The 12,451-nt window shown below is 44.2% G+C and overlaps 1 protein-coding gene across 8 annotated transcripts in view; it reads left to right on the top strand.

Annotated features, from left to right (window-relative positions):
- COMMD7 (COMM domain containing 7) overlaps positions 1 to 12,451 on the top strand; it is a 28,219-nt gene that overhangs the window by 11,390 nt on the left and 4,378 nt on the right. For all 8 annotated transcript variants that reach the window (XR_015139137.1, XM_086332397.1, XM_086332398.1 and 5 more), the window contains exons 2-3: positions 464 to 517; positions 615 to 717. Coding sequence is in view for 7 of the 8 variants with exons in the window: in XM_086332397.1 (XP_086188523.1) it covers positions 464 to 517; positions 615 to 717 (157 nt within the window). In the remaining variant the exon portion in view is untranslated. The remainder of the gene's footprint in view (positions 1 to 463; positions 518 to 614; positions 718 to 12,451) is intronic.

A 12,451-nucleotide genomic window follows, 5' to 3' on the forward strand; every position in this document is an offset into this window, starting at 1 on the left:
AAGATAATCAAAACTGATATCAACATCTATGTTCTCTTCACTTCTCTCTTTTTTAAAAAAAGATAAATTGTTTATTTTTTTATTTGGCTTTGCTGAGTCTTTGTTGCCAAGCAGGCTTTTGCCTAGTTGTGATGAACAGTGGCTGCGTTCTCTAGCTGCAGTTTGCAGGCTTCTCATTATGGTGGCTTCTCTTGTTCTTGAGAGGGCTTCAGTAGTTGCAGCACGTAGGCTCAGTATTTGGCTCCTGGACTCTAGAGCACAGGCTCAGTAGTTGTGCATGGGCTTGGTTGCTCCATGGCATGTGGGATCTTCTCAGTTCAAGGATCATTTTCAGGCAGACTCTTTTCCACTGAGCCACCATGGAAGCCCCCTCTTCTCTCTTAAGGGGCTGTAGTTGGATGGAATGGGGAAACACTGATCCAGGAGTAGAGTTTTCTGATGTTCTGTGTTCTTCTCTTCACAGCAATTCTCAGCCCTGACTGAAGTGCTCTTCCACTTCCTAACTGAGCCAAAAGAGGTGAAGTATCTTGTGATAAGGAGAGTTCCCGAGGGTGGGTCTGCGGTCCTGAGGTGCTTGAAGTGAAGGCCTGGTTTGTGTTGTCCCCCATCTGCAGGTGGAAAGGTTTCTGGCTCAGCTCTCTGAATTTGCCGCCACCAACCAGATCAGTCTTGGCCCCCTGAGAAGCATCGTGAAGAGCCTCCTCCTGGTTCCAAATGGTGAGTAGCCCCTCCCAGCAGCCGAGGCCAGAGACATTGTTTGAACATTCCCTCAATCCACCGAGTTGGCAGGCGTGCTCTGGGCACTGAGCCAGAGCGCTTGGTAGGGAACCAGACATGGGCGGGACTGCAGTCAAGGCAGGGAAGCCAGGTGAACAGACAGCCGTGGGAGAGCATAATTGCAGTCTGCATCCCCACTTCGTTCCCCAGACTTACCTTTCCTCTACATGGTAGGTACAAGATTGAGACTAAGGGTTTATAAACTTTTATAGCAACTTGACAAAGTTTCTCTCTTTTTAAAATATTTATTTATTTATATTTATTTATTTGGCTGCCTTGGGTCCGAGCTGCGGCATGCAGGATCTTCGTTTCGGCACAGACTCATTAGCTGTGGTGCACAGGCTTAGTTGCTATGTGGCACCTGGGATCTTAGTTCCCCGACAGAGGATGGAACCCTCGGTCCCCTGCATTGCAAGGCAGATTCTTAACCACTGAACCATCAGGGGCAGTCCCTTGACAAAGTTTCTTGAATCTACTAATTTTAAAAAATGGGACTTGCATTTTTTTAATGTGGTAGAATATATGTAACATATAATTGACCATTGTAACCATTTGGAGCTTTTTTTTTTTTCCCCTAGATCGTAAACATTAATCAGTACATGTTTTGTGGCCAGTTTTGGATACATAAATTTTTTTCTAGCAGGGTAGCATGCCTGGAGCTCAACAAAAACCTGAACTAATGAGAGTCTCACAATCTTTTAATGATTTATTAGGGTAATCATAGCATAGAAATTTATCTAAATTAAAAAAATTTTTTGATCCAGTTATTGGATGAGCCTTTAGCTCAGTTATCCTCACCCTTATCCTTGCTAAGACTTTAGTACATATTTTGTAAGAACAAAAACATTTTCTTTCACAACTGCAGCACAGTTATCAAAAGCAGGAAGTTTATACTGATTTAACACTTTTATCTAATCTGTGATGTGTATTCACATTTCACTAAGAGTTATTTGGGGCTTATATTTTGTAAGCTTTTTTTCATTTCATATTTCTAGGAATTAATTTTCATTGTATTGTACAAAAGTATCAGTCCATGGTAGATTGAAAATTTTAAAAATAGGTCTTTTGATGCAGATGGTTTGAGAAGCAGGGTTTGCTTTAGAGCAGTCAGGGAAAGATTCTAGCCAGGAGGGAGGTGATCACAAAGCTTGAGCTTCAGGGTTGTCTGTCGTAACACTGTTTATCACAGAAAAATTAGAAGCAATCCAGTTACCCAGCTGTTGAAAATTGTTGTGATGTGCTGTGGTCCAGTTTTGCAGAGGAGTATGGTGGTGGTGCTTGTAGTAAAGAACCTGCCAGTCAGTGCAGGAGATGTAAGAGATGTAGGTTTAACCCCTGGGTTGGGAAGATTCTCTGAAGGAGGACATGGCAGCCCACTCCAGTCTTCTTGCCTGGAGAATCCCATGGACAGAGGAGCGTGGTGGGCTGTAGTCCATAGGGTCACAAAGAGTTGGACACGACTGAAGCGACGTAGTACACACGCATGGTAGTGATCAAGAATTCAGTCTGAGTTAGTAGGAACCGGGTGTGAATCCCAGTCTGACTCTTGATAAGTAGTGTGGCTTTGGTACCCAGTCTCTTTCAATCCCTAGCAATAACCCTCCCCCAGCAGTTGTTCCACTCCCATCTAAGCTTGTTTTGGTGTGTGTGGGGGGTGGTTTTGAAGATTAATTAAGATAATGTAAATAAAATACTGAATAAATATTAATAAATAAATGTCCATCGACTCTATAGACCTGAGTTTGAGCAAGTGCCAGGAGTTGGTGATGGACAGGGAAGCCTGGCATGCTGCAGTCCATGGGTTGCAAAGAGTCGGACATGACTGAGCAACTGAACTGAACTGAAATAAAATGCTTAGCACAGTTTCTCCGCAAAAGGTTCTTATTTTTCATGTTATGTATTAATATTAATTTTTTAACATGTTAAGAAAAATGTAATGATATGGAAAACCTTTCACAATATTCTGTTTAGTTCTGTCTGCCACAGTCCTATTTTTGTGTAAAAAAAAAAAAAGTTAACTGTGGCTCTGTCCGGGTGATAAGACAGCAGGTTATCTTACTTGTTTCAGTTCAGTTCAGTCGCTCAGTCGTGTCCAACTCTTTGCAACCCCATGAATCGCAGCTCGCCAGGCCTCCCTGTCCATCACCATCTCCCAGAGTTCACTCAAACTCACGTCCATCGAGTCGGTGATGCCATCCAGCCATCTCATCCTCTGTCGTCCCCTTTTCCTCCTGCCCCCAATCCCTCCTAGCATCAGAGTCTTTTCCAGTGAGTCAATTCTTCGCGTGAGGTGGGCGTTTACTTGTTTATTTTTAGCTAAATATTGTCTTAAAAGTTGCTAGAATTAATTTGGCAACTTAATTAAAAGTTAATTTTATTTAAAGAGAGGTGACATTTGAGCCCAGGCTTAAAGAATGAATAAATGTCGACTGGGCTGAGAGGAGGTAAAACAGTATCCCCAGTTTGCATATTTTAAAAATTAGTAATAAGCGGATCTTCCCAATATCTCAGCCTAATGATGCATTAAAAGTTGGGAACATGATTTGTTTGTACCTTCTGGTATATTCTTCATGCAGATCCTTTTCTTTGGCCTGTCTTGTGCTCCTAAGGGTTTGGGGTGTGAATCAGAAGATCCCTGAGGTTTCCAGCTGTGGAATTTTATGATCCTCTGTTTGTGAGATTCTTGCCTTCTTTGCTCTCATGGCGGGTTAAAAGCATCAGAACCACAAGGCTGGATGAGAATTGCAGTCTTCCCTGGTGGCTCTGATGGTGAAGAATCCGCCTGCAATGTTGGAGACCTGGGTTCGATCCCTAGGTTGGGAAGATCCCCTGGAGGAGGGAAAGGCTACCCACTCCAGTATTCTGGCCTGGAGAATTCCATGGACAGAGAGTCACAAAGAGTCAGACACAACTGAGCGACTTTCACTTTCACTTAACACAAGAATTAATTTTCATTGCAAACTTAAAACTGCAGAGCTCTGGACAGTCAAAAGGGAAATTTCTTTTTTAACCCTCATCCGACTCTTGTCTCTAGAAATAATCGTGGTATAATTTTGGCATGTATCCTTTTCTATTTTTATGTACACCGACAGACAGAGCCATATACATTCATATCGTTTTGTTTTTCATCAGTGGCAATAAACCACAGAATTGCTCTGTGGCTTGCATTTTTCCATACCTAGTACATCATGAAGATTTCCCCACATCAGCTTCATTCTTCTGGTAATTGCAGTGGACTTTGAACTGAATTAATCTTCTTTTACTTAATCCATTTCCTGTTGCTGGACATTTTAGTTCTGATCCTTCACTCTTAGAAAGTGTACCGTACCACAGTGAACATCCTTAGGAAATCTGTGTATTTAGTGTGTGTGAGCATTTCTGTAGGACAGGTGTCCAGCTTATAGAACCAGGAGTTTTTATCCTCTTTATTCTCGTTGTCCAGCCTACACCTGTGGGAATGAGGAAACCTGGGAGCTATTGTGGGCACTGATTTTTCAGGAGACCTCTGTCTGTCGTCCCTGCCTCCGTTCTTCCCGGTCTTTGTCATCTCTGCACCCTGCCCCCATTCAGTCCTGCCAGACTGCCTTAGTTCTGCTCAGTGCTGCGCTCTAGCCCCAGTACTACCTCTGCAGAGTGTCTTCCCAAACCATCTCAATCCATGGTGACCTCCCCTTCCGCTCCGCAACTGAGATAGGTTCTTTTATCTGCAGCCCTTTTTGGAGCATAATGATTTAGTCTTCTGTTGATCATGCTGTTTTGTATGTATCTATCTCGTGGTCCTAACAGATAGTTCCTTGAAGTCCTGGGCGGGTCTGTACTACTTTCCTAAGCCACAGTTACAAGTGAAATGATGACATAGAACAAGAGCTTTTGATTCATGCTGGGTGACTTGAGCTGAACTTGGGAGATCCTGTGACCCTCCCAGGGGATGTTGGGTGTATATTCTTCAAGCAGGATTGATGAGCAGTGTTTATAGCAGACTGTTTTCTGTAGGTCCAGAGAACACAGGTGTGCTGAGTTCCAGGGACGGGCTTTGCAAGCTCACCTGGATTTGAGTCTTGGGCATATCACTTTAGGTAGCTATTTGGCCTTGGACAAATCAGCCTCTTGGGGCCTCAATTTCTATCTGAAAAACGGAGTAGTAAGAGCAGTTTATGGTGATGCTTTAGAAATAAATGAGTTAGTATCCATAAAGCATGGATATACCATGCTTTTTGGATGTTCAGCATCCAAATACCATGCCTGCTGAACTTTACATGGTTTGTTTATTTATTCTTGGCTGTGCTGCATCTTCATTGCTGTATAAGTTTTCTCTAGTTGGGGTGAGCAGGGGCTACCCCCTACTTGTGGCATAAGGGTTTCTCACTGTCGTGGCTTCTGTGGTTTTGGAGCACAGGCTCTAGGCGCACAGGCTTCAGTAGTTTCAGCACCCAGGCTAAGTAGCTATGGTTCCCGGCTCTAGAGCACAGGCTTAATAGTTGTGGCTCACAGGCTTAGTTGCTCCACAGCATGTGGGATCTTCCCCGACCAGGGATGAAACTGGTGTCTCCTGCACTGACAGGCAAATTCTTTACCACTGAGCCACCAGGAAAGCCCTACATTGTTTATTGATAGTTCAGTTAGTTTCTCTTATGTGCCTCGATGTCAAATCATCAGATAAAACACCCCTTCCCTCAATGGAGAGGATATGAATTCTCTTGATTGTTTAATTCAGTTCAGTTCGGTTCATTTAGGCAGTCACGTCCAACTCTTTGCAACCCCATGGACTGCAGCACACCAGACTTCCTTGTCCATCACCAACTCCTGGAGCTTGCTCAAACTCATGTCCTTCCAATTGGTGATGTCATGCCTCAAAGCTTTTCAAGCTTTTCAAGTTCTAGAGTTGAAGTCTCAGGTTTGCTGAACTCCTCAGTAGCTCTCAACAATTTCTGTTTGTTTTACTCTTTTTTTTTGTTCTCATGCAATCTGACTTTTCCCTTCCTACAGAGTTCAAGAGTTCTGCATTTCTTCCAGAGCATCTGCTAATCATCTGAGGTAGCTTGTAAGTCTCTTGGCCTCTTCCTCATCCCTTGGCCTGATGAGGGATTATCTTTTCAGTCCCAAAGGCTGCCATCCCAGAACAAATTCCCGGCCCTTCATGCCTTGTTATGGCAGCAGCCTCTCCACTTCTGTTCTCCCATCCAGATTCTAGTTTGCCCTGGAACACAGAACGACTTGGACCCTGCTGCTCCTCTCAACTGTTTACTTTGCCTAATGGACTCTGTAGTCCTTAACTTGGCCATCAAGGCCTTCCCCTGTCTAGTCTGAAAGTGCCCTCATTGCCTTATCCTTCCTTCATCCTGGTATGGCTTGTTGGAGTTCAAGAGACCCCAAAGACCTTCTAGATCAGTCTTCCCCAAATTGGTGTTTTCATCCAGAAAAGACTTCAGTGGCCAGGCAGGGTCATAAAGTTCTGTCCCTGCACCTCCCAGCCTTGGAATCTTGGAGATTCACACACACATTAACATACCTCAGTCTCTGAAAAGCCCTGCAGTAAACTGGTTGACCTGCTTAACCAGTATCTGCGAAACAGTTAACCCTGGAACTCTTCTTTTTGGGGGCAGGAGTAAGTGCACAGGGGGAGGGTTAAGTAAAAGCTTTGTAAAGCGCTGATCTAGTCTGATCTTTGTCTTGGAGATAAAGAAACAGAGCCCAGAGAGGGGAAGTGACTTGCTTTAGATCTTATAGACGAAAAGCTGTTGCTGCACCCTCCTTGATTAGCTCAAAGCTTGTGGGTTTGTTGTTTTTTTTTTAATATTTTTCTTTTACTATTAAGTATGTAATTCTTAAAAGCTCCTGAGGGCTTCCCTGGTGGCTCAATGGTAAAGAATCCACCTGACAATGCAGGAGACATGGGTTCGATTCCTGGTTTGGGAAGATCCCACATGCAGCGGAGCAACTAAGCCTGTGCCCATCACTATTGAGCCTGGGCTCTAGAACCTGGTAACTGCTGCTACTGAGCTCATGTGCCACAACTACTGAAGCCATGTGCCTTAGAGCGCATGCTCTGCAGCAAGAGAAGCCACCGCAATGAGAAGCCCAAGCACTGCAACTAGAAAGAGTATTCCCTGCTTGCTGCAACTAGAGAAAAGCCCTCACAGCAACAAAGACCCAGCACAACTAAAATAAATAAATAAAAATAAGTCCATGAAGAATTGTTCTCTTAAAAAAAAAAACTTGATTTCAACCTTTATCAACTCATGTCCAGATTGCTTCACCTGTGCCCCACCTACTTCAACTCATTGCTCTCCAAACTGGATTATTTTTAAACAAATCTCAGACATCATATCATTTCATTCAATTCCTAGTTATATATCTCTAAAACATAAAGGACTTTCTCTCCCTTATCAAACCACTATGCAATGATCATATCTAAAATTAAACTACAAAGTCAGAGTTCAAACTTCCCCATTGTCTCATCCATTTTGTTTGTAAGTGTTCTCATTAAGATCCAGATAAGGCCCCACCTTGCATTTGGTTCCTGCACGGCCCTTGTATGCTTACTTCACAGCTCTGAGACCTTGAGCCAAGTCATGTAACCACTCTGAGAATCAGTTTCTTCAGGAATAAAATGGAGCTAATACTAGTAGCTCATACTTTGTTTCAAGAGTGGAGAAAGATGGCGATCCAAGGTTAAATTTGGCACTTTCAGCACAGGGGTCCCGTTCAGTCTGTGGTCAGGGAGCTAAGATCCCACAAGCCATGCAGTGCAGCCAAAAAAATAAAAATAATTTTTAAAGAATTTCTTTTTAAAATATGGAGAAAGATAATAAATGTAAAGTGCTTGCTTCAATAGTAAGTGGTAGTAGCTACATTGCTGTTAGTATTGATAGTCATTATCATGAGTTGTCACCTAGAAAAGATTACAGATAACTTTGCAGTAGGGATATAATTTAAGCTGGTTTTTACTTTAATATCTGGCCCTTGTGGGTACCCAGTAACTGGTTGTTATTTATTCACTTATTTATTTGGCTACGTCAGGTCTTAGTTTCATCATGCAAGCAGATTTTCTTGTGGTGCGCAGGCTTATTTGCTCCTCAACATGTGGAATCTTCCCTGACCAGGGATCAAACCCATGTCCCCTGCATTGCAGGAGGATTCTTAACCACTGGACCACCAGGGAAATCTCCACTGGTTGGTGGGTTTTGTTTTTGTTTAAAAAAAAAGCAATAACTTCCTTTCCACACTTAAAGGAGTCTGTCTGGCTGGGCCAAAAAAGGAATAATCAGCATTGAACAATAATCACAAATGGTATTTAATCAAATGCTGGACTAAGTTCCCTGGGGGTTCCCAACCTTACCCTGCTCTATTTCCTATGTGGCACTTTTCAGTAATCCCCTACATGGAATAATACTCTATATAATAGAATCCACTGCAATGCAAGAGGCCTGGGCTCAATCCCTGGGTTGGGAAGAGTCCCTGGAGAAGGGCATGGCAACCCACTCCTGTATTCTTGCCTGGAGAATCCCATGGACAGAGGAGCCCAGTGAGGTATAGACCAGGGGATCGCGAAGAATCGGACATGACTGAGCGACTAACACTTTCACTATAGGACTTACCTACTTGTTACATTATTGTTATAATGTATTATATATGTTATATTGTTATATCTCAAAAGATTGTGAGCCTCAGGAGGATAGAGACTGTTGCCTGTTCAGTTTTTGATGCCTTCCAACATCCAGCTCAGTGCTGGCACATGGCAGTCTCAGGACATCTGTATACAGTGACTGTGACCTCTATTTGCACGGGAACCTTGCAGGGGTGGGTTCAGCTGATGAGCCTTCAGGGTCAGTAATCACTGAGTGAATGGGGCTCACATGCTCTCCCATCTGATTCACCAAGGTTTAGTTCTGTTCCTTGGACTTCCCTTACTTCTTTGAATAAACTTAGGAAGGTTTTGGCTAGAAGAGTAGTGTTTGCTAACTTTCCAGCCGTTTCCTGAAACCCTCTGCTTGTCACCCACACTATTTGATGGCAGTGGGGGTTTGCCTAAGGCAACTGTTCCAATGAAAAGTGGAGCTCAAGGACTTATAAACCATCCCAGATGGTTATCTGTATTTAAAGGACATTCTCAGATTTACCCTAGTGACATGTTCTAGTGACTGCAGCCCTGGAGTTCAGATTTTTCTGACTGACGTGGGGTCAAGGCTGCAGCCCTGTCTTGTGCTTACAAGACAGAGGAATCACCAAAGGAAAAAGCTGAAAAAGAAGCTAAGGGCTTGAGGCCTAACGTGATGCAAATATGTGTATTTCTTTTTTTTAAGATCATGTTTTTTTTGTTTTTTTAAAAAACATTTATTCATCTATTTGGCTGCCCTGGGTTGTAGTTGCAGCATGCAAACTCTTAGTTGAGACGTTGGATCTAGTTCCCTGACCAAGGTTTGAATCCAGGGCCACTGCATTGGGAGTGTGAGTCTTAGCCACTGGACCACCTGGGAAGTCCCTCTCTGTATGTTTCTAAAGTATGGCTCCTGCCTGCCTCAGGTAGTAAGGTTCCATCAGGACAGAGAGCTTGCTTCGGCCCCTGCAGCGCGGTAGCCTCAGTTGTCAGTTACTGTCCAGTTGTGGCCTGGTCTTACTCCCCGACAGCATCTCAAAATGACCTGGAATGGAAAGAGCCTGAATTTGGGGGCCAACTGCCCCATAAGCTACTTTCTCTGCTACTTGCCTGCTGTGTGGCCCTGGGCAATACATTTAACCTTTTTTCCTGGGAGGGAGGGGTTTTTTTTTTTAATTATAGAAAAGCACAGGAAAGCACACAAAAATGACTCACAATTTTACTGCCTTCCTATTAAGAAAGAACATGCAGCTAGGATGTTTTTAAATGACACCAAGGAAGAAAAGTCCTACCCAGTCCCTTTCCTCAAAGGGATCCTCTGTTTTGTGGATATGTTCACCAAAAATGCACCTCACATCTCTCAATTTAGCCATAAGATAAGCATGTAATTAAAGCTATATGCAGAGTACATCATGAGAAACGCTGGACTGGAAGAAACACAAGCCAGAATCAAGATTGCCGGGAGAAATATCAATAACCTCAGATATGCAGGTGACACCACCCTTATGGCAGAAAGTGAAGAGGAACTAAAAAGCCTCTTGACGAAAGTGAAAGTGGAGAGTGAAAAAGTTGGCTTAAAGCTCAACATTCAGAAAATGAAGATCATGGCATCCAGTCCCATCACTTCATGGGAAATAGATGGGGAAACAGTGGAAACAGTGTCAGACTTTATTTTTCTGGGCTCCAAAATCACTGCAGATGGTGACTGCAGCCATGAAATTAAAAGACGCCTACTCCTTGGAAGGAAAGTTATGACCAACCTAGATAGCATATTCAAAAGCAGAGACATTGCTTTGCCAACAAAGGTTCATCTAGTCAAGGCTATGGTATTTCCAGTGGTCATGTGTGGATGTGAGAGTTGGACTGTGAAGAAGGCTGAGTGCCAAAGAATTGGTGCTTTTGAACTGTGGTGTTGGAGAAGACTGTTGAGAGTCCCTTGGACTGCAAGGAGATCCAACCAGTCCATTCTAAAGGAGATCAGCCCTGGGATTTCTTTGGAAGGAATGATGCTAAAGCTGAAACTCCAGTACTTTGGCCACCTCATGCGAAGAGTTGACTCATTGGAAAAGACTCTGATGCTGGGAGGGATTGGGGGCAAGAGGAGAAGGGGACAACAGAGGATGAGATGGCTGGATGGCATCACAGACTTGATGGACATAAGTCTGAGTGAACTCCGGGAGTTGGTGATGGACAGGGAGGCCTGGCGTGCTGCGATTCATGGGGTCTCAAAGAGTTGGACACGACTGAGCGACTGATCTCTCTCTCAAAGCTATAAGTAAGAATAGATAATATACCCTTCTTTATTTATGCAAAAGGGACCACATTAAGCAGACTGTTCATACCTTTTCTTTTCTTTTAATTATATTTTGCAAATAGGCAGGTCAGGAGCTACCTTATTTTTAAAGGCTGTATAGCATTCCGTTGTACGGATTCTTTGATTCATGTGTTTAATGAATTGAGGGCCAACAAGCGAACAGTGCCTGGCTTTTTTTTTTAGTAACTTGGGACACAGCAGTGGGCAAAACCAACCAAGTCCTTGTTCTCAACAAACTGACTTTTGTGAGAAAATTGGCAATAAATACGTAGCATGAAGTTGGATAGTTATAAATTGCCAGTGCAGAAAAGGACACTTGAAGATTGGTCAGGGACCCTTTCAGAGGAGGTGCAATTCAAGCCCATTCCTGAGGAAAGTGAGGAGTGAGCATGTGCCGATTTGAGGAAGCGTGTTTCCTGCAGGAGCAACTGCAGGGGTGGACGCATGGAGGTAGGAGCCTGCCTAGTAAATAATGGGAAAAACTGAGTAAGCGAGGGAGAGGGCAGAGGGTTCTGCAGAAGTTCAGATCCACAGAGCATTGTGAGAACTTCGGGATGTACAATGCGTGGAACAGGAGCTATTCGAGGGTTTTGAGCAGAGAGGAGACACGGTCTGACTTAAGTTTTAACAAAATTACCTTGGTGCCCAGGCTGCTTGTGTGGACACACCAAAATCAGTGTACCGTTTCTGAGTTTTCCGTCTCTCCTGCCCACACTGCTAAAGAGCTTCCCTCGCAGATCTCAGTGTATGGAGGGGGCAGAGCTGTAGGTGAGCTCTTAGCAGTGCAGTTGTCGACTCTGGATTTGTCAAATCCTCTCCCCACAAAGCTTAACCTTTCTCATCTTTAATTTCCTGGTAAATTAAAAGTTACAATGGTATTCTCCACCTCGGAGTATTTGGGGATCTTCAGATGGAATGTTGGATTTGAACTGGATATAAACTAAGGAGCGGCACGCCAAGAGTTGATTGGAGTGACTGGACTAACAGCCTTCTTGGAGAGCTTTTATGGCCAAGGTTTCCTGGGGTCTTGCCTTTTTTTTATTTCCCTGTGGCTTCCTTGCTCAGTCTGATTTTGGAGATAAAAGGTTTCCTCCCTTTGTTGACACCGTTGATTTTGCAGAGGACAACAGCCCTTCAGATTGTTTTTCTGGAGTGGATGGGGGTGGGGGCTCGGGTTTAGGGTGTTACTTCAGGGCCCTCCCTGGACCATGGTGGACAACTTCTTATACTTTGATTAGTCATCTTCTGAAGGACTAAAACGTGGAAAATTTTCAAGGTGACTGGACGCTGTAGCCTGCAGGTTAAATGTTGAGAAGCCCGGATTGCTGGGAGCACTTTATTTTCAGAAATGGGAGCCTGCGAGCGGAACAAAGGAGGGGGGTGCAGGGCAAGAGTAGGAGGGTGGGGTTTCCCAGGGCTCCTGAGGGGAGGGGCTTGACAGCCCCTCCGCAAGCCACTTGGCAACTGTAGAGGCTGAACTGCTTAGTCCATCTGCGTTTGCTTCCGGAGGGCTGACCTTCTGGGGCAGGCTGTCCCGTGTGGAGACAAGAATGCTCTGTAATCCGCCCTAACCGGTGCTGTGACCACTGGGCCTGCGTGGCTCCTGAGCACTTGGAACAGCTGGTGCAGCTGAGGAACAGAACACTACATTTCCTTTCATTTTAGTTCATTAACAGTTAAAGAAAGGAATTCCCTGGAGATCCAGTGGTTAGGACTTGGCACTTTCACTAATGAGGGCCTGGGTTCCATCCCTGGTCAGGGAA

The sequence above is a fragment of the Bos grunniens genome, chromosome 13, assembly GCF_055505025.1.
Source record: "Bos grunniens cultivar Pamir isolate PY7600 chromosome 13, Bosgru_T2T1.0, whole genome shotgun sequence".
NCBI classification, from domain to species: Eukaryota; Metazoa; Chordata; class Mammalia; order Artiodactyla; family Bovidae; genus Bos; species Bos grunniens.